At 42.3% G+C, this 18782-nt stretch overlaps 1 protein-coding gene across 7 annotated transcripts in view; it reads left to right on the top strand.

Annotated features, from left to right (window-relative positions):
• TCEA2 (transcription elongation factor A2) overlaps window positions 1–18782 on the top strand; it is a 620358-nt gene that overhangs the window by 360164 nt on the left and 241412 nt on the right. For 6 of the 7 annotated variants that reach the window (XR_013598494.1, XM_078651653.1, XM_078651650.1 and 3 more), the window contains one exon: window positions 2646–2717. Coding sequence is in view for 6 of the 7 variants with exons in the window: in XM_078651653.1 (XP_078507779.1) it covers window positions 2646–2717 (72 nt within the window). In the remaining variant the exon portion in view is untranslated. Of the gene's footprint in view, window positions 1–2645; window positions 2718–4192; window positions 4518–18782 lie in introns of those variants that run through there. The other variant, XM_078651652.1, reaches the window with a different exon arrangement.

Raw genomic sequence — 18782 nt, 5'->3', positions numbered from 1 at the left:
CCTAATTTCTTTGTATCTTGATGAGATAAGTTCACAAAAATGTAACTTGTGCAGGTTCAGGGGTCCCTGTCTATAGCCTGCTTAGACTTGTGCTGCTGTTCTTGTCGTACTCAATCTTGTTATGCAGGAAGAGGCATGGTAGCCAGCAAAAATAACACATCACAGGTAGGGCAGCATCTCGATGCTCTCAAGAAACCTTATCGAGATGTACTGACTGTTGACTATTACTCATTGTCTGAGCCCTGAAGAAGTCTCAATGTTTGAGACGAAACGCGTCGGAGAGAGAGAGAGAGCGAGAGAGAGAGAGATAGAGAGAGAGAGAGAGAGATATATGCATGCCAATAAACCAAAGTTGGTGAGGGGACTGGTGGCAGTACTGTTACTGTTGGCGACAAGGGAATTGGCAATTCATTGGGTGAGAGGTCCTCCTCTTTACAGGAGAGCTGGCTTAGATGTGTGGCCATCTGCAATACTACTGTAGGCCTGTTTACTAAGACGCAGTTTATTAAGTGCTTCCTAGCGGAGTGCTTGAGAGTGTGGTTCGAAGAGGATTCTGCTTGGAAACCTGTAGAGTGCTCGTGAGAGGATGGGCTTATATCAGAGGCAGATTAGGTTTTGGTGGGGTGTGTATACAAGTGATCTACTGAAGCCTACTGAAGTACCTTTGCTTAGGTAATAAACCTGTTTACAGGCATCAGGTAATGTGTGGACATCTACTTCTTTGTTTGCCTTGGTTCACACTCCTTCCTTGACTGTGCTTTGGCTGTGTATCAGCCTTTATTTTCCACTAGCAGCCCGTCCCGACGTTGTCCGGGTATGAATTGCTGCCGGCCAGTAGTATATTGTTTTGTAGGATTTCGTTTTGATAGCATTTCTTATCTGTGACAGGCCTGTGAAACGCTCCGATTCACAGTGCACTGCTGATGCACTTAAGAGTGAGCGTTCAGTAGTGTGTGAACTCGAGTTTCCCTACATTATTTTTCCTTGCAATATTATATAGCGCAAACTCAACATGGCATGAGCACAATTTACATTACAGAAGAACACATTCATTTGTGGTCGGCACGGGTAGACAAAGCAATTTGCCAGGAATCACAGGATGTTGAGCTGATGCAGAGATTCCAACGTAGCTCCCCAGCTCTAAAGTTCGCAATTCTAGAACTTGTGGCGGGAGGTGTGTCTAAAAGTGTATGTCGGTGCTGGCCATCAATGAGAGAGACCTGTGCATTTTTCAAATGGGTGGTGAAAAAATATGAGTATGTTGCTGGAGATGTGGGCCGTCGTGCCACCAATGTACTTACCGGGGGAGTGTAAACACCCATTATTCCGCAACTTTCTTTCCGCATACCATCACTCCGCATACTTTCATTACGAAAGTACCATGACTCCGCAATGCCATTATAACGCATGGCATTACATTTTATATGCTTTTACCACGCATACATTTACAACGAAATTCGTTGTAAATGCATGAATGGTAAAAGCATTTTTTTTAAAATGTTTGGATAAGGTAAGTATGGGTATAGAGGTATATGTTTTGGGGTACTGAGGTATATGTTTTGGGGTGTTTGGGTATTTTAAGGGTTCAGATATAGTTGTGGGTTATGGGGTACAGGGGTAGTTTTAGGGTTTAGGGATAGGTATGGGTTTTGGGGTACAGGGGTATTTTTAGGGTTCAGGACTAGGTTTGGGTTTTGGGTTATGGGGGTATTTTTAGGGTTCAGGGGTAGGTTTGGGTTTTGGGGTACAGGGGTATTTTAGGGTTCAGGGTAGGTTTGGGTTTTGGGGTACAGGGTTATTTTAGGGTTCAGGGCTAGGTTTGGGTTTTTGGGTACAGGGGTATTTTTAGGGTTCAGGGCTAGGTTTGGGTTTTGGGGTACAGGGGTATTTTTAGGGTTTAGGGATAGGTTTGGGTTTTGGGGTACAGGGTATATTTATAGGGTTAAGATGGGTTAGTGTTTAAGGGTGTTGGGGTATTTTAAGGAGTAGTGCAGGGGTATTTAAAGGGAGCAGGGTGGGATTAGCTCACGGTATGAGACATGCCATGAAGGGCGGAACGTACCACACGCCCCCATCGTTTGTCACGCCCCCAGCACACGCCCACAGCACAACGCAGACACGCCCACAAGGGACTACTTCGCTGGCACGGTTCTTTTACCTTTTAAATGTATATGGTGGGCGTCTGCATAGCCTATGTCCTTCTGCTGCAACTGCCCTTTCCAACGCTGTATTGGGTGTTGTGATTGGTGCTGTGGTTCCTGAGATTACCCGCCTCAAAGGTTTGGGTCTCTCTTTATTATATTAGTATAGATTGGAACTGAGGTGAAATGCATAGGAGATATAGGGAGGTGGAGCTAGTGAAAGGCGAGAAGTATGGGAACCCATATCTCTCAACCTCACAGCTTTACAGGATGTGCACTATGTCTGGTGCTCCACACTGCGGCAGAAGGTTTCCAGTAATGAGTGCCAGTGAAAAGAGTTTACACTGAGGGATTCCGAATGGAAGTTACTACAGTTTCTTTTTTAGTTCTTTTTCAACAGTTCGCAGATGTTCTCGGTAGTTGGAAACATTAAGTAACCTGTGTTCCAGTTGTATTAGAGTTGATGTGATGAGTAATTTTCTCTGTCTCAATATCCTCCAATAGGTGCAGACCCGCAGTGCGGATGAGCCAATGACCACTTTCGTGCTCTGTAATGAATGTGGAAACCGTTGGAAGGTAAGTGTTTCATTTTGTTTCACTTGTTTCTTTTGCATGTTGGGCGTCAGTGAATATGAGAGCTATCACTATATGGTGATGGTCATTTTAGATTGTAGTGCCCTGCTAGACAGATTAGCAAACTGCACATTCCACGTGATCTCTGAGAACGGGGAATTTCAGTTGTAGGCACTGAATGATTTTCATCTGTCTCGTTTTACTTCTCTTTATCAACAAAAATAATTTGCCAACTGAAGATCTAACAAGTCACCATACAAGTCGTTGGAAATCATCCAATTTCTTTTTTTTAATGAATAGGATGCCTACATCCGGCTTTTTAATTATAATAATTTGATTTCGATTTTATGCACCTCACCCTAACTTAGCTGTGACCAAAATAAGGGTGTGCCCTTGTCCTGCATGGGGAAATCGGTCTTCTGTGGCTTGTTTGTGTCAGTGCACTTTTGCTGCTGTTTGCACGTTTTTCATATACACGTTAGCTGAAACTACCATTTGTGGCTTACAGCAATGTGGGGTCTAAATGAACCTTGACCTCTTGGTGCAGGGCTTGAGCTCCAGTTGTGTAAAGTCTCTTAATGGCATTGTCACATTATCTTGCATGCCCACTTGCATGTGAGACCTTGTTGGATGCATGAACGTTTCTGAAAGGCTTTGTCATGAAGTGATGCAGGATGTATAGTCTCTGATACATATGCTCCAAATGTATGGTTTGTGCATTGCATTTTTTTTCTGCTGTCACCACCAGCCATAAAACGGTGGCATGCAGGGCTGCTTTCTTTAGATATGGTGCCTGTTTCTAGATCCACTGTCTGCAGCTCTATAGTGATTACAGAGTTCTGCATGCTAGGGTCCCACTTTATAGCATGCTGCTCTTGGTGCAGGGGTTGGTTCCTATCTGGAAATATTCTGCGACTGGTCGGCTGATGAGTGCTGCTGCTGCAGTATTCAAGCTCTGTCTTTTGGTTGCTGTCTAGCTTCACCCTGAAGACAGGGGTTTACTTGCATGCGCTCTGTATTTTTTAACCCTGAAACATACACTGTTCTTGCTTCTGAATACATCCTTTATATATGAATCATGCATGCTTGGTGCTGAATATTCCCTTGCAATGGGAGTGGGTGTTTAAAGTGGTGTCACTGTAGGTTACGTTTTTCCTGCGGGTTCTCTTGCACGAGGAGTTCTGTAGCATGCATGTTTTCTGCTTCTGGGTTCCACGTTACTTGCATTTAATGCATGATGCAATTTCTTTCTGGGTTCTGAGCTGGTGTAATCTTTCTCATGAAAGAATCCAATGCTACAAATAGAGCGGTCTATTATGTTTGTCATTTTTTTTATCTGCCTGTCGTATCATCCGTAAGGTCCTTAACACGGTCATCTTGCTAGTGTTTCCATCCAGGCTAGATATTGAAAGCACTTGTGATAGGCTGGAGATTTAAAAGTAAGGGATAAATGCTCTTACATGTCTCCATTCTTGCAGTTCTGCTGAAGCTTCCAAGACTTCTTCAACGGCTCACTCCTGCACCTCCCAGCCTGAGCTCAAACCGATCTTCATTTAATTCTCAAAGAAAGTAATTTATGTAAGAAGTAGTTGACTTTGTTTTAAGCACTTAATGTTTCGTGACGGTGAATGCCTTGAAGGTGTTTCCTTAAAAGAGTTCTCGTAGTACTTGTATCATGAGATGTGGGATTTAATCCCTCTAGATTCCTGAAATGAACTGTACATTATGCTTCTTAAAAACGCGAGGGTAATGTCTTTGGTACTTTGTTTTGTTTAATACAGAATATTTGTTGAGCAATTTCAACCCGTGTCACGTGTTGGTTTTGTTATTCTGTTGAAGCTTTTCCCTCGATTCAGAACCGATGTGGAATGTTGTTTGTGGTGGAATGAAGCTTCAACTTCCCTCAAACACCCACTGCCCCAACACTCTTTTGCTGACAGTCTCAAAATTACATGAAGATCGTGGGTTTCCTAAGCGTTGCCATGTAGGAAAAGTGCACAAAAGTGATTTAAGGAATGTAAAGAATATTTGAACTGCGTAATGAAAGTATTTGTATGCTTCCTGCGTTGCTATGTTTAGAACTCGATCAGAGTACCTTCGTGGTTTTAGGATTTCGGGTGCATAAAAAGCTACACTAAGGTCTTATTAAATAATGTAATTTAATTCTAGGAACTATACCCAGTAGCCAATGCCAGATCTTCTGTTTCAAACCATATCAAATTCAAATATTGACCTTGCTCTCTATTGGAACTGTTTAACTCAATATTAACCCATTTGCACTCCTTCTAGCATAAATAGGTCTGTGTCATAAAATTATGACTTAATGACATATAAATATATCACTTAAATACTCACCCTTCCAGGCACTGAATATGATTGTTTTTAATAATTGTTCTGCCTATGGAGCTCAACCCTTATGTGGTGAGGGAGGAGGGGAGGCTGAAGTATAGTGGTGAAAATTAACCGAAGGTCTTTGCAGCAGGGGTTGGAACTTAAATGCTTCATAAGAAAACCACAATGAATTTCACTGGAAAAAACACCGTAGTTGTGATTCTGGCCCAAACTTGACAAACCTGAAATTTGCCAGATGTGGTTACCGCTATACGATAGATGCTGTAACTTACACCGACCGACATGCTCAAAACGTGCACTTTACTGGCCTGTACTCATGTGGCTTCATTTTGGGGGAGGCTTGAGAAGCCTTAAATTGTTTGCGAACATGACTTAAATTTACCAAAGGTTTGTAACTGTATTGTTGTAGTATTGTTCTTTTCTTTGCAGAATTGTGCTAATATTCTAATGGTTGTGAGCAGTATGTAGTGTGCTTCACAGTGGCCTTAACTTTAAAAGCTGTATTTTTACATCCACTCTGTATTGTTTACAGTGCGTCAGTCATTTGAACTGATTTATCTTTTGTACTTTAAATATTCATGATGAGTTATTAAGGTATTCTCAACCCATTAGTCTAGCTGAACAATGACATCTCAACAAGTGGAAGGCCCAAGCAGGCCCTAGTATACTAAACTGGAAGCGGGAACTGGAGAAATGGGCAAGCTCCGAAAATAGAATACTGCTCCGGAAGGCAAAGCGAGGAATAGGCAAACTGGAGAGGGCGCAGGCTTGGGGAGCCCTAGTTGATGACCTGAAAAATGCAGATCGGGAGTCCACTCCCAGCACCCCACAGGGCCGGTCCCGACCAGATAGCTCTAACAACCAGGAACAGGGGAGGGAGCAATGTGCATAACACAACGAACACAGCCACACAGTGCTTGCAGCCCCAGGGAAATGGGTGAGTCCTGCCTCAATGGGTAAATACGGAGAGGGACCCAGATCACATCTACGACGGGAGACGAAGGGACCGACTAGTCGACAGCAGCGCAGGGTGGGGGGAGGGACGGGTGGGAAGTTGGGGAGGAAAGGTTAGACCACCACACATGGCATAATATATCCCACAGACAGGAACCACACAGACATCTGAAACATAACAAAAACTATACTACATAGGGTGAACAATAGCCGTCTAGACAATGAAGGCAAGTCCAAAATGCTAACCTTTATAATTTGTGAACAAGAAAGGAACTATGAATGTACCACTGACATTGAAATGTTAATAAAATGTTTAAATTCATTAACGGTGTCATCTCAATTGCAGCTTCCATAATTGTGTTGTACTATACCTAGTCCTGTCCCACATTACCCTCCTGGAAGCTTGCCAACGCTACTTGGTCATGTGTAGTTAGATAGTTAAGGAAGTTCACGGAGGCCAGCGTTTCTCGGATGCCCTTTGTAATTGAGAGATATTTATCTTTAACCAAGTGAATAAATAAAGAGCAAGGCAGGTCTTTCCATCTTTCCTCCATGATGACAAGATCATAATGACTTACACTGATGATGCGAAAGCCTGATGCCCAACCCAAGGTTATGAAATTGCTGTTCACATTTGGGACAATTTTCGTATCCGGGTGGTTCAGATAAAAACATGAAAGTGGATTTGGACACTGTCAGAGTAGTAGACTTAAAGAGAAAGAAGATCTGCTTAGCCATGCACAACAGATCTGAAGAGCAGTGTTACTGTGAGTGTTTTCATCAGGTCTACGGTCAGTAGCCGCCAGAACCATCATCTGTGAACAAACTCAAGAGGCCAACACCCATCAGCCTCTACGGTACGCTTTCCCAATAACATTCAAACAATGACTTCCTCACTCCATACTCATTGTTACCAGTTCTGATTGGGGGTGTTTTGCCGAATACCATTTGATTGTTATAAGGTAGCAGAGTTCAGATAGGTGCTATCTAATTTGAATAAAGGTTAGACTTTGAAGTCTCCAAATCTACACTGCAGGGGGTCCAAGCAATATTATAATAGCTACTGAAGGATGTTTCTCCCTCTCATGGCACAAATAGATGTTCATACAGGTACCATGATCAGCCATAGCCAAAATATATACCCAGAGTATCATCTTGCAAGTAGAAGAGTCAAGAATATGTAAGACCTTTCAGTAAATTCTAGTTCTCTTCTAGGGGATCCTCATCAAGAATAGTCCCACACACTGGGACCCCAGAGCACTTATAAAATACCTATATGTGTAGTTATATTAATCTAAAAATATTTACATTCACAACAATTGCAGCCTTTAAGTAGGCTAAGAAGTCCAAAATGTATTTTCATTTAAAAAAAGAACCACATTTTCTTTTATCTAGGTCACAATAGAGTATAAATGAACATGGCAAATCTTTGTCAAACGGTATGGGGAGAGACTGCATTCTCTTTTTACACCTATCTCATATGACAGATGGGCGCAGTAGGGTGTGCAAAGGGGCTGGCCTCTCTGCAGAGACCTCTTTCTCTGTAATGATAAGTATGCGTAGTAGGGTGTGTGAAGGGACTGCGCTCTCCTTTCAGGCCTGTCTCTCAGATGACGGGTGTGCATAGTAGTTTGTGTGGGAAGGCTGGCCTCTCTCGTCTGGTAAGGCCTCTCTCTGTAATGATGGGGGTGCGTAGCAGGGTGTAGAGAGGGACTGGACTCTCCTTACAGACCTCTCTCTCAGATGATGGGTGTGCATAGTAGGGTGTCTGGAGGGACTAGCCTCTCTGATGAGGCCTCATTCTGTAATGATAGGTGCGCATGGTAGGGTGTGGGGAGGGGCTGGGCTCTTCTTTCAGACCTTTATCTCCGATGACGTGAGTGGAGTTAAAGCTCATCCAAATAGCCTACTACGCACACCTAACTTTTCTGAATTCAATGAGCATAAATAGTAGAGTCTGATAAACACCATCACCAGGAAGATTCTTTCATACAGTAATAAGTGTGCATAGTGGTGTGTATTCAAACATCACCTACTCCTTCCTTCTTTTGATGATCCTGCAAGAGCCTTGAGAGTTTGTAACATTAAAGAAAATATTTAGCTGTCTAATCAGTGTCGTAGCAAGGAGGGGGGGGGGGCAGTCCGCCTCAGGGGGCACGAGTTTTGAGAGTGGCGGCCTCCCAGCCCCATTCTTACCTGCGACCGTCACAGGGCAGAAAGGACAGGAATAACCAGAGCCCCCCCCTTACATGCAGGGACTGCCATGGGCGGCAAATGCAGGGACTGTCACGGGCAGCAACTGATCTAGCTGCACCTCTGCTTCCATCACAGTACTTCTCTCTTATACACTTCCTATCAAAGACAAGGACCACAGTATGCATTTCTACTAAGAGTGTAGCGAGAACTCATCTACTCCTTTTTACTATTCATGATCCAGAGAGAGTCCAGAGAATGTAAGAAGTTGAAGACAATATACATTTATTTTCTCCACCGTACTTATCCCTTTGACACCTCATCTCTAAATCTAGAGGGACAACTTGCCATTCTGCTGCCCCTTTATATAACTTTTTATTTCATTTCCATAACATCTCCAATTTTTCACTGTAAACAGTAATGGCAGTAATTTCATTTCTAACATTATAACAGCCTGCCAATCAAAGCGCTTGCTCTCATGGGACTCACAGGAGCCTCTCACTCCCGTGAGCGAGCGAAGGCTCGCAGGAAACATTGGCCTCTCGACGAATCACAGGCCTCTATTTTTTACTTCGCACTCTCGCGGGAAGCCCAAAGAACCCTTACAAGCCCAACTGCCAAAATATACAACTATATTTGACCCTTCATTTCTCAAACACGACTGAACAGATTTACACCAAATCACAAAAAGCACAACCTCCAGACGATGATCTGGCTTCCTGCCCAATTTGGTGTAATTCTTTTCAGCAGTTTTTGCTGTAGCCTGCCTAAAGCAGTCTATGGAAAAAGCATGGCGATTTTACGTTTTGGGACCCCCCCCCCTTTTTTCCTCGGCACCCGCTTGACGAATCACCCCGAAACCTTTTCAGCAGTTTTTGCTGTAGCCCTGCCTAAAGCAGTCTATGGAAAAAGCATGGAGATTTTACGTTTTGGGACCCCCCCTTTTTTTTTTCCTCGGCACCCGCTTGATGAATCACCCCGAAACCTTCTAGGAAGGAGATGAAGTCGATGAACTTTTTTTTGGGAAGGTTTTCTGAAGATCTGTCAAATGGGGCCAAAGTTATTAGCAAACTAAAAAAGGCTCTAGCTATGGAAAAGCAGACCTAACTACCAGTAGGATATCTATAGTTAGGACCTAATTTCTATAGGAAAATAATTTTTTGACTTGGCTATAACGTTGGCGTTGATAGACCAATCTGCATGAAATGTTGCCTAAAAAGTGTCACAGAGGGTACTACTAATTGGTAAAGTTTGGAGGTGATCTGCATAGAGGGGACCGAGAATTTGAAGCGTGAAATAAGATTGCGTTTATAATGTAAATTCCCATAGGAAACTTTAGCCACCTCTACTGCCCGAACCGCTGAACGGACTCACACCAAGTTTGGCAGGGAGGTAGACATCGGTTCATGTCAATTCAAGGAAGTGCCTTTTGCTTATTTGGTGTAAATCCGTTCAGTAGTTTGTGAGAAATTTAAGTTTAAAATTACAGTGATGTCTCTGGCCATGAAGCCTTCGCGAACAAAGACGAGCTTGTGCAGAGAAATGCCCTAATCTGATTGGCTGCCAACATTTCAACCAGGAAGTGTTGAGTGTAATCTAGGGACTCGGCTTGAAGCAGAGTTCCAGAAAAAAAGTAAAAAGTAAAGATACAGCTGGATAGCTGAGAGGTAGTCAGAGGCCATGCCCCCCTTTCTCCACCACTCTGCAATCGTGCCTACGGGTGCACTGCTTCTTGGGGGAAGAAGTCCACTTCTTCAGCGATTCTGTGGATGATGTCATCAGTGATGTCATTTGAAATATCATCAGTGATGTCACTGGCCATGTCACGAGTGCTCACTAAAACTGCTGAATTTCTCTGTTTTTTTTACAAGTAAAATATCACCCTAACTAGAACGTCCCGGTAACCTTTGTTTTTTTACAGTGAATATAGATATCTTGCCAGCAGTGGGGCTGGTAACCCTCTGTAATCTGTTTCAGTACAGGCAAGCTTGCTTTCTGATACATAGCTATATATATGTTTCTCAGGAACCAAGCTTTCCTTCACTGAAACAGGTTACGGAGAGTTGCCAGCCCCGCAGTGGAGTAGCCTGCTGCAGTCACATCCAGAGAATAGTGTTGTGTGACCGTGTGCCTGTTCCTCAAGATAAATGCACAACAAATGTCTTGTAGAGGACCACCAGCATAGAGCGCAGCAGTTGAGCAGTCACTGTCATGTGGGGTGGATGCTTAGCTTTATTGTGGCAGAAAGCAATGCACTGACTGTAAGCATGCTATCCCCTGCCTGGAAAGAGGCAGTCTTCTTCCTGAATGGTCAATATACACAAACAGATGGTCAGATGAACATGCATCATCTCTCTTATCCATGCTAAATCTAAAGAATCTCCGTATATATCTACCAAGCACAATGATTTTGCTGCTACTGTTGTGGGATTTGATGCATCAGTGATGTAAAAATGATGTCATAGAACATGTCATGAGTAATGTCATATGTGAGGTCATGAGCAGTGCATGGCGGGGACACTGAAAAGCTCAAAGGTAACGTGTTAGGTGAATATGGCAGTGACAACATTAACGTTAGAAATTCACCAGTTATAGTTAGCAGAGCTAACTATCGTTTGCACCTCCGCCATGCACTGCTTATGACCTCACAAATTACATCACTCATGACGTTCAATGAAATCATCCAAGCTTCTTTTGTACACATTGCTCTATAAACGGGTATAGCATTAAAAGTTACTACAAAATAGACTAGAATAATATGAAGCATCATTACTGCTATCAACCCCTATAGGTAAAGCAAGCTTGTGTTATGTGCAACATTGACCCTATACCATACACTTCATGGGTAGCCAAGTTCATATTGACTATGACCCACAGATGAAAGGGTAACCTTTCCTGCAAAGACTGTTCAATCCGCATACAACTGTTCAGGGAAAATCAAGTTTCGACAGAAAGTGCATCACTGTTACATAACTTAATGGCCTACTACGGACAGTCTTTACTTGTATCTGAACCTACATTGAGAAAAGAAGTGGATATAAGTAGAAAAGTGGATACTGGTAACATTGTCTACTCTACGGAGAGAGTTTACTCTGTATCACACTGTTTGCAGACAGTGAGACTCTTGAAAGGTGTTTAAAAAAAACGAACTATAACGTTACTTTAATGTTTAGTATTTTCAGTGATTTATTTAAAAAACATTTTTATGTAAAGTAATATTTTATTACCATGCATAAAACCTACCCGCTGCCGCGCACAAGAACTTATGTTTTTCAAAGGGGAGAGGTACATGTGCCCTGCCCTCACCCGAACCTTATTAGATCCTGGACACCTCATCCACCCCTTTTGAGCCTTATTAGACCCTGGAGGCTCCAAACCCATATTTTTTTAATGTTCTTTATAGAAAGGGCAGCGGGCTGCGTGGTCCCCTTCCCTTGGTCTTATTAGACCATGAAACCCCATCCCCCAGGGCCATTGTTTTCTAATAAAAGAGGAGAGGACATTGTGGCCCTCCCACCTGAGCATTGTTAGGCCCTGGAGACCCCATGTTTCAGGGCCTTATTTTTTTTTATTAAAGGGGAGGGGGATTGATGGCCATATTCACAAGCCTTATTAGGCCCTGGGGACGCCATACCCCATGGCCACAACTTAAAATAAAGGGAAAGGGGGCAATGCACCCAACCCATGAGCCTTTTAGGCCATGGGGACCCCATCTCCCCTGCAGTTCTTTTAAATTAAAGGGGAGGGGTTGCTTGGCCCCACCCCAAGCATCAGTAGGCCTTGGGTTCCCCATTTCCCAGGGCCACAACTTAAAATAGAAAGGCCCCTCTCCAAGCTTTATTAGGCTCTGGGGACTCCATTATGCAAGGCCGTTTTTTTTTAAATCAAAGAGACAGGGCTATTTGCCCCCTCCCCATATTAATAAATTGGGCCCCCAGAGATGGGGTCTGAGGGAACAATAACAGCTTGAGGAGTGGGACCGTGCCCCCCCCCCCGCTTAATTCGAGATTGCTACCCCAGGCAGTCATTTGTTTCCCAATCCCATGGGAGTCTTGTGGGATTGCAGTAAAAATTGCCTTTTGTGTTTTTAGATTTTGGCCCAGGTAGCTCCTCTGGGGACCGTCCATGGGGCCTAGAGGGGCAACGTATCCCAACCCCACACCCTTATATTATTTTTTTCTTCAAAGCTCAGGAAAGGGGAGTAAGTTCCCTATTTCTGTAATGGCTGGCAGCAACATTTTTCTGATTTGCTGACAGCCAATCGGCGTTCTCTCCTGCTGACCCTTACGGAGGCAATTAGCCCAAGGAGGAAAAAGCACCCTGGGTCAATAAAAATGCTTCATTTGTAAATTGGTATTATAAACAATGATGACATTTCATATGTGATTAGGGATGGTATTAATCTAGTCAATGAATTTGTCATGCGTGATTGATTATGAGAGGGTAAAAGCAATGCATGACGAGGGCGCAAGTTATAGTTACTTAAAGGTATGACTTTATTGTTACTTGAGATAACTATAACTGATGAATTTCAGCGGTTTTGTTAGCTTCAAATGGTATGTTTACGTGACGTTTTCATCTAGCTATTACATCCCTTTAACCTTTGTTTTTTCAGTGAATTTCTAAGGTTTTTTAAATGTTAGCTATTCTTCTAATTCCTAATTGTAATGTCACTTTAACTTTGGATTTTTTTCATTGAATTTCTAGTTTTTTAAACGTAAAGTATGATGTCCGTCATAATGCCTGGCGCGGGGGCTGGACGTAGGATCTGGATAAGACATCAAGCCTTAGCAAAGGCAAGTCAGCGTGGTGCACATGGGTACTGCTCCAGCGGTCCTGACGTGGGATACTGGCTTCAAACTTGCTGAGAAGACAGTGCAGGCATCAAGGGCGTTTTGTAACCACCTGTCCAAGAGCAGAGTTTAAGCTCGCACAAATCTTTGACTTGACACCGACTTGCCCAGTGAGTGACAGTCGTCTCACCATTTTTATTGTCACTGGATTTCACTTCCCAGGAGTGGCAAGCAAAGCATGGTGGTTCCAGGCAGGGAAATTGGAGAGAGAGAGAGAGAGAGAGAGAGAGGAGAGAGAGAGAGAGAGAGAGAGAGAGAGAGAGAGAGAGAGAGAGAGAGAGAGAGAGAGAGAGAGAGAGAGAGAGAGAGAGAGAGAGAGAGAGAGAGAGAGAGAGAGAAGAGAGAGAGAGAGAGAGAGAGAGAGAGAGAGAGAGAGAGAACACAAACGAACACACACGAACACACACCCCCCCCACACCCCCCCCCTGCATGTGGGAGTCAATATTTTGGTTTGCTTTTCCAAAATAAAACTCGGTGGCCACTTGCCAGAGCTACATTACCTTTAATTAAACCAATGCAGCAGCAGCTCTACTGAAGGCAGCCAGATCCCCAAATTCTTAGTGAGGATATCTAAATATGTAGGGTGGTCCTCTGATAAGGAAGCAGAACCTGTAATGACCTAGAAGACTGTCCAGCGCATTCTGAGTCAGACTCTAATTCTAAGCCATTATGGAGCCTCTGTAATCTTTTGGCAATCTGGTCATATTTGTGTAGTAAATGTGGGAGGGGCAAGGGAAGTTTCTGAAAAACGAGTAATTCTTACTACTAAATGAGATGGGTTTAAGGAAGGACATGCTAATTCAGACACATACCCCCAATAAAATAAGACCTTTGCTATTCACAAACTTCTAAAGTGATTTTTGCTGCAAAGGTGAAAAAACACCCTCAAATGTACTCCAAGCCGTGGCATAAGTCAAACATCACAGATAGCCACTCATAAGCACTCCCTTAAAAGATAATGTATGTATAAAATAACATTATGGAAAATAGGTAAAAATGCCTATTTTATATTTTTTAAGACTTTATTTAATTTTCCATTATTCTGTATTTATTTATTTTTTACATTTATGTTTAAAATTATAGAACAAGGCTTACAACCCTTGCAACACACTTGGCAACGCGAGGGGTGAGGGCGTGGTAGTGAAGACTGGACTCCACCACCCATCTACAGGGGAAATGCATTACAAAACCAACCAACCAATTGAATAAAGGTTGAGCATATAAGAAATGAAGTCACAAACCAAGCCATTTTTTTTACTTTCACTGTGGCGATGACTGTCTTTGTAAAATTGCCCCTCATTGTGAGCAACAATTATTTGAGGAGGGGAAAGATGATTTACTGGCAAAGGATGAACTTCTTTGCTATGTCCAGGCAGGCAGTCATTTCCAGATTCTCCCCTGAAGTAATCCTTGACATGATTGCAGACTGGGAGCAGGAGCTCCATTATCTTCAGGCTGCGCTTGTTAAAATACAGGCTGCCCTCCATTTCATGGCCCTTGGGTCTTTCCAAAGATTAAGGTCTGGCAACGTAGGCATCTCCCAGGCAAGCTAGTCTTGAAGCTTGCATCAAATACTCAGATATATCAACAGAAGAGTGCACCAGTTTATCGCCATGTCACAGTGACTGGCCAAATGGCTACTCATGACAAGGGAATTATATGCCTTTGTCCACTTCTCTCGTGTTTTACACGCAAGCCAGTCTTGAGGCTTGCATCGAATACTCAGATATGTCAACAGAAGAGTGCATCAGTTTATTGCCATGCCACACTCACTGGCCAAAAGGCAACTTGTGACAATGGAATTCTATTCCTCTGCCTGGTCTTTCCTCAGGTTTTAGGTGCTATTGCTTGCACACATCATGCACTTAAGCCACCTCAACAGAGGGAACACCTTTTGTGCAAAAGACACCCCTGGCACTCCATCAACAAGCCAGCTGTCTTGCGACGAGAGGGTCTGCTTTCCTGATGTGAACGCTGCCTTTCCTGGAAACCCTCTTGACAGCAATGTCTTCCGCAACTCACCTCTTGCAAGTCGATTGCTTGCTGAAGATTTTGGTGACATGTAGCTCAAGGTTAAATAATAAAATCTCACACTGAGGCTGTATAAACATCTTGGGGATGGGATCTCAATGACAGGATATACTCTCTAGAATATGATATGTTCATGTCTGACATTTAGAAGAGAAGCACATTTAAAAATAAAGTATGTTGCAAGTGACACAGGTATGCCTTCTCTCCTCACACCCTTGAAACATCCAACTTCATTCCTCGACAGAAGTATAATAGGGCACACATACACTCACCAGCATAAAATAAACGCACTTTTGGTATTCCTAAGTCATGATTTAGGTATCTTAACCATACTGTGTGAAAGCTGCTATTGGGCTCTGTTGAAAGTAAACTGCTGACACTTCTGTAGTAAGTATAGTTAATTTATTCAAGAGGATAGCGGCAAGCAACCCAACGCCTGCTGACCAAACTCCTAACTGACTCATGTAGAACATCAGCTGTCGAGTCAGAGTCAGGTAGGCATTCTGGAATGTATGAGGAGAGAGCATAGAGAGAAACTAAGATCATAGAGTACAATATACTATAAATGGTTTACAACACATCTTCCTCCTTTAAAAACAGAAACGAAAATAAGAATGTAAAGTATAATGAAAAGGAATAAAATTGTATAAAACATTAATCACAACAATAATCATTAAGATAAACAGGTGGTCTACGATACCTTGCAATTCTGGCATTACCAGGCAAAGAAACATTTTGAGAAATTGAAGAATCAGTGGCAACATTGTTTGCAGCATAAGAACTGCATGAATAAGTGGCATCACCTCCACCGTCACATCTCCTGCCACCCGGAAAAGAAGATACGGTGGACTCTTCCATAGAAGATAACATGTAGCCACTATTCCCACTGTTACAATCAGAATCAAGAGAATTATGTGAAATAGCATCATTGCAAGTCAAGCCTTTTTTTTGTACAAAGTAACTCTTCTGAGGTTCCATTTCTCACCATTAGTAAGAACAATATAGTGAGGAAATACTTCTCTGACACAATAAGGACCTCTAAATTTGGTTAAACCTTTAACAATCCTGCCTGGTTTTACTTTAAAATAGTCCCCTTTTAAAATGTGTGAAATTGGAATCTTTCCTGTGACCTGGACGTTTATCTGATCACCTTTAGATACTAATTCTTTCATCCAAGAAGGAATTAGTTTTGTACCTGGTAGTCTGCCACGCATGAGTTAAAAAGGTGACTTCTCTTTAGAACCATGAGTGGTTGTGCGATATGCACAGACCATCTCTTGAATTGCTAAAACCCCTTTTGAGTGAGCCAATTTAATTGTGCCTTTAACAAGTCTATTGACTCTCTCACATAAGCCATTACCCTGTGGATTGTAAAGGGAAGAACGATGATGTGAGATGCCACATCAAGGTAACAGTGAATATATATTGTGTGACACGAGTTGCGTACCATTATCGGTGATAATAACGTTAGGATATCCTTCTTCTCAAAAAAGAGATTTTAAAAATATTATGGTTTTTTCAGTGGTGATGTCTTTTAGAAACTCTACTTTAACCATTTGGTAAACACATCAATAGATCCATTGGCCCAATAAAATCTAGACAAATAGTATGCCAAGGAATATCAGGAGAAACCAATTTGCCCATGGACGAACCAACAGCAACTTTAATTCTTTTCTCCCCTTCCCTGCATGTTGGACACTTCACAATCCACGAAGACACCTGAGCATCTATACCAGATCACCAAAAATGGGCTTTTAACCCGTGTTGTTAGGGTTTGTCCAAGATGTCCTTCATGGGCAATTTTAACTAATTTAGTCCTCAGCTCAGAAGGGGGAAGGAACTTATTGTCACACCAAAGAATATTATCACCACATGTTGATAACTCCTCAAGCACTTTTAAGAAAGGACGAGCAGATACATGTAAACAACTTTCATGTCTTGGACCTAGTTTGACCATACGTATAACTTCTTGCAATATATGATAATTTTGCATGGCCTTACACCACTCATCATGTGAAAAAGATCCTTCACTTACTGACAAAACATCATGAATCCAAGCGATACTTTCATCTTTACTTTCCAAATAAAGAGAATCTTCACTAAGGTCTCTATCTGTAATCGAAAGTCTAGATAGAGAGTCCGCTTCAAAGTTACGCCAGCCCTGCATATGCGAAATTTTGCAATGATACTCCTGAAGTTTTGCTGCCAACCTTGCTAACCTTGGTGACCCCTTAATCGTACCACCAAGGGACAGAATGTGAACTAGAGGTTTGTGATCTGTTTGGAGGTGAAATTTTGTGCCCCACAAGTATGTGCGAAAATACTGTGCCCCACAAGAAGCTGCCAGTGCTTCCTTTTCAATAACAGAATAGTTCTGTTCAGACAAAGTAATGGTACGTGAAGCAAAGGCAATTGCATGCTCCCCATCAGTGTGCTTTTGCAAAAGAACAGCCCCTAAACCAGTAGCACTGGTATCCACCATCAAAATTGAGGCACGTTTAGTGTCAAAAGGAGCAAGAACATTCGCTTCACAGATGTCTTTTTTGATTTGAATGAAACCAGAATTTTGATCAGCACCCCACACAAACGTTGTTCCTTTTTTGAGTAAGGCTCTTCAATGTACGGTCTTCTCTGAATTATTTTTTACAAATTTCGAGTAGTATTCTATTAATCCGATGAATGACCTAATTTGGTCCTTGTCAGTTGGACTAGAGGCAGAACGTATAGCCTCCAGTAGATCTTTCTTTGTTTTGACTCCTAACGCTGATATTTCATGACCAAAGTACTCTATATGCTGCACAAGAAAAGAGCACTTATCTTTACGTAAAGTAAGACCAACATCCAAAATTCTGTGCAAAACATCTTTGAGTACTCGATTGTGATCAGCTATAGAATCCCCAAAAACCAAGATATCGTCCTGGAAGAATACTACTTTCTGTAACCCTTAAAAATCTCAGTGACCAGGCGTTAAAACACGCTGGCTGCTGAAATTAAACCAAACGGGAAACTTGTAAGTTGATAGATGCCTTCTGTTGTTGTGAATGCAGTGAGATGTTTGGAGCTTTCATGGAGTCTTATTTGGTGATATGCACTCTTCAGGTCTAATTTTGAAAAAAACTTTGCCCCCTGAAGAGTGGATACCAATTCCCCAATGGAAAATATCGGCAGCAACACGCTTGTTTAGAGATCTTAAATCAACACAGAATCTCAATTTTCCATCTGATTTCTTTGTGATCACAACCATGAGGACGCCTCAACAGGTTCTATTGCACCACTCTGTAGCATTTCATCTAACAAGGATTTTACTTCATCTCTAATTGAGAGTGGGATCCTTCTTAATTTGTGTTGAATTGGCAAGCTATTTTTTTTAACTGGATGAAATGTGAATAACCTTTAAGTTCACCTAGTTCATCTTTGAATACAGATTTGAATTCTTTCAATATATCATCAACAGAATGATCCTCAATAACCATGACTTGAGTAGGTGCTCTTGCGTTGATAATAATATGCAAGTCATATTGATGAACCCAACCTAGTATTGGAGGATCATCAACTGAGACATATGCTTTGCCAAAAGTGGATCTATTTTCAAATACAATATTTGATTCAAAGTAACCCACAATGTCAATGGTTTCACCCTGGAATCTTCTTGGTGAAATGTCACTGTTACCCAAGACTTTACCAC

Source organism: Lissotriton helveticus, chromosome 7, assembly GCF_964261635.1.
Source record: "Lissotriton helveticus chromosome 7, aLisHel1.1, whole genome shotgun sequence".
NCBI classification, from domain to species: domain Eukaryota; kingdom Metazoa; phylum Chordata; class Amphibia; order Caudata; family Salamandridae; genus Lissotriton; species Lissotriton helveticus.
The sequence above is the reverse complement of the archived record's forward strand: the minus strand, read 5'-3'. Positions and strand labels throughout refer to the sequence as shown.